Raw genomic sequence first — 4164 nt, 5'->3', positions numbered from 1 at the left:
ATATAACTACTAGATCTTTCTCCGTCCCTCGAAGTAGGAGAGGATGAAGTAGTCATACTCTGGTGAGAAGGATTGTAGTTAGGAAAGGGGTGTAAGGGTGAGAAGAGTTGAATCTGTGTGTGCATATCAATCTAAATATCTAGCCGCCATTTCATGACGGGTCGCATACACTAGTATTACTATAATGCTCATTGCTAATAGATTTCGTTTGCTATCAGGAATGGCCCACAAAGTTTGCAACGAAGACGGCTCGTGGTTCAGACACCCGGAAACCAACCTCACCTGGTCTAATTACACGACCTGCATTGACCTCGAGGACCTAATGGTAAGTTCTTAACTATCCATCTATTTATCTATCTATCAGTCTTCTTCGTCCAAACCATTATCTCTGTATTAAGGGCCGGTTGCCTGATGTGGTAACGTCCTTGACTGGTGATCGGCAGACTGAGGTTTCAAGTCCTGCTCAAACTCCTTAGTTTCTTTGGTCACTGCAACTTCACCATCATTGTGAGCTAAGGATGGGGTGTTTACGGAAGCCTATATGTCTATCTGCTGAATCATCGGCTGCCATTGCCTGGCCCTCCTTGGTCCTAGCTTGGGTGGAGAGGGGGCTTGGGCGCTGATCATATGTGTATATGATCAGTCTCTAGGGCATTGTCCTGCATGATAGGGCAATGTCACTGTCCCTTGCTTCTGCCATTCATGGGCGGCCTTTAAACATTTAAACCTTCAAGGAGTCGGTTGCCTAATGCGCCCTCTCCAATACCTTCGATCAAAAGCATGCTCTTCCACCAAACCTCATCTCTCCATATCATCCTTCACCTTATATCTCTATCTAATTCTCTGCCTCCCTCTTGATCTTCTCCCACTTACAGGTCCCTCCCAAGCCCTCCTCACTCCCTCCCCACCATCCGTCCTCAACACATGACCACACCATCTCAGTCGTGACACTTACACGTTCCTTCCAGGTTCTCCTCACTCCCTCCCCACCATTCATTCTCAACACGTGCCCACACCATCTCAGTCGTCCCACTTACACGTTCCTTCCAGGTTCTCCTCACTCCCTTCCTACCATTCATTCTCAACACCTGACCACACCATCTCAGTCTTGACACTCTTATCATCTCAGTAATCTTTACTATACCTGCCATTCTTCTTATTTCATCTTTCTATCAATCTCTCTAACTCTCAATTCATAAAAACAAGGTTCACTTGAGAAAAGGAATTGGTATGAAATGGTAGATAGAAGAGGAATAATTATTTCTTACTAACATACAGATTAATTAGCAATAATAACTGTAACATAACAATAATCTTTATTATCGGTATTTTTATGATTATTATTGTTATAATCATCATTATTAGCATTATGATCATTAATATAACTTTAACTGGCGTTGATGCAATACACACTTACAAATAAACACACAAACATGCACACACACATAAACACACACAAAAATACACACACACACACATATATATATATATATATATATATGCATATATATAGATATACATATATATGTCCATATATATATATATATATACATATATGTGTATATATATATATATATATATACATATATAAAAAATATATAACTTGATTGAAGTCTATTTGCAACAATGGTGTATAACTATTAATAGAATATGATTAAGGTATGAAACATTTATTAATGTTGTACGATAAAAATGTTTAAAAACAGCTATAATATTCATACTGTCGGCAGTTAATGAAATAGAAATCCTTTGTCCAAATAAAATTTTCAGAAAAATTAGCTGCAACAAAGTAATTCATTACAAAGCTTTGCATAATCGAAAATATTCATTGATCAACTGAAAAATCCCTTTGGTGATTTAATCTCGATAGATGTTAGTTTCCTTAAGCTTTAAGATATTTTATATATTTTACATTTTTATATTTTATATATTTTATATTTCATATATTTTATATTTTATATATTTTATATTTTATATATTATATATTATATTTTACTCTAATAACCTTTCTGATACAAAAATAATTCTTTATTACTTTCTAAGAGGAAAACAAAATGCTTTTCAATGAAAAGATGTATAATTACTTAAAACACAAATAACCTCACTAATGTTTTTGCCAATCCAAATCTCCTGAATGAGTTTCAAGAAGCATATATATATATATATATATATATAAATATATATATATATATATATATGTATATATATAGGTTTATATATAGTGTACATATATATATGTATATATATATGTGTGTGTATATATATTATGTATATATATACATATACATATGTATATATATATATATATATATATAAATATATATATCAACCACAACGGATTTTAATACCAAATTCTACCTTGGGAATATATATCCACTAAAATTAATTTTTGGTAATAGTTACTGGCTGGACAGAGATTCGAACATGTGCCACTCAGCCGAAACCATGCCTGCTAGTACTCTATCAACTGAGCTATCATCTCTCTTGATAGCTCAGTTGGTAGAGTCCTCGTAGGCATAGATTCGGCTGAGTGGCATGAGTTCGAATCCCTGCCAAGCCAAAAGCTATTACCATAAATGAATTCCAGTGATTATATATTCCCAAGGTAGAATTCGGTATTAAATGCCATTGTAGTTGATATTTACATTGATTAAAATCACGAGTGTTAGTGATATATATATATATATATATATATATATTCATTTCTTTATAAACTACTATTCAAAGATGCAAATGGATTCTTTAAATTGGTATTGGCTAGATATTTGGAGTTGTTTACAAACGTCAAAAGCAGACTTCAGATCAAGAAAGGTTTCATCTGTATTCGATAACCCACTGAAGCTTCAGGTAGAGAGAGAGAGAGAGAGAGAGAGAGAGAGAGAGAGAGAGGTTTCATATGTATTCGAATACCCACTGAAGCTTCAAAGAGAGAGAGAGAGAGGAGAGAGGGGAGAGATGAGAGAGAGAGAGAGAAGTTTCATATGTATTGGATTAACCACTGAAGCTTCAGGTATAGAGAGAGAGAGAGAGAGAGAGAGAGAGAGAGTAATCCCTTTTCAAATACAATTATAAACACATTGAAAAATAAAATCTTGTTTTATTACCAAATTTATCTTAACTGCTTGTACCTATCAAATTATTATTATTATTATTATTATTATTATTATTATTATTATTATTTGCTAATCTATAACCCTAGCTGGAGAAGAAAAATGGCATAAGCTCGAAGGTTCCAATAGGGAAAATAGCCCAGTAAGGAAAGGAAATAAGGAAAGGACAAGAAAAGTAATTAACAATTAAAACAAATATTTTAAGAAAAGTAACAACACGGCAATAAATATTTCATATATGTACTATAAATGCTTTACAAAAAAAAACAAGAGGAAGAGAAATAAGATAGAGTAGTGTGCCCGACTGTACCCTCAAGCAAGATCTCTTCGTTATTAAATAAGATATTTTTTTCATATCTTTAACTTCAGTTAATAAATATTGTAAGAGATATTTTTTTAATAATTCCATTTTTTATTCATTTTCAGATAAGGCAACTGATAAATAATATCTACAGAGCAGGATACGCCGTGTCTCTTATAGCATTGGTTATCTCGCTCTTCATATTCTTCTACTTCAGGTAAGGAGCATGTATTAACCCCCCCCTCTCTCTCTCTCTCTCTCTCTCTCTCTCTCTATATATATATATATATATATAAGTATATATATATATATATATATTTACGATGCCAGATAATACCTAATAATCAATCAATCAATCTATATATATATATATATATATACATATATATATAATTATCTCTCTCTCTCTCTCTCTCTCTATATATATATATATATATATATCGTTATATATACAGTAGTGGGGATACTTTAACGTGTTGAAAGATTTTGCTATGGCCATGATCAGCGAAGCTGCACTAGTCAGGGCCACCAATACTAAGTTTGTTTCTTATGAGCAATCAGACGAAAATCTCCCACCATTACCAATCCGAAATGGCCAGCGTGGTGATGAGAGCTCACTAAAAGCCAAACATCAATAAGGACATGTCTGAGGCATTTGCCCTGCAGTGGACTAGGAACAGCTGCATTTGTTGATATCGTTGATGTCTGAGGCCCTTGCCCTGTAGTGGACTAGAAACGGCTACATTTGTTTAT

General features: G+C 33.7%; 1 protein-coding gene across 1 annotated transcript in view; it reads left to right on the top strand.

Annotated features, from left to right (window-relative positions):
- Positions 1-4164, top strand: part of LOC137631678 (uncharacterized) — a 32260-nt gene that overhangs the window by 2634 nt on the left and 25462 nt on the right. The window contains exons 2-3 of the mRNA XM_068363554.1: positions 219-325; positions 3537-3628. Of these exons, the coding sequence (XP_068219655.1) occupies positions 219-325; positions 3537-3628 (199 nt within the window). The remainder of the gene's footprint in view (positions 1-218; positions 326-3536; positions 3629-4164) is intronic.

The sequence above is a fragment of the Palaemon carinicauda genome, chromosome 40, assembly GCF_036898095.1.
Source record: "Palaemon carinicauda isolate YSFRI2023 chromosome 40, ASM3689809v2, whole genome shotgun sequence".
NCBI lineage: Eukaryota > Metazoa > Arthropoda > Malacostraca > Decapoda > Palaemonidae > Palaemon > Palaemon carinicauda.
The sequence above is the reverse complement of the archived record's forward strand: the minus strand, read 5'-3'. Positions and strand labels throughout refer to the sequence as shown.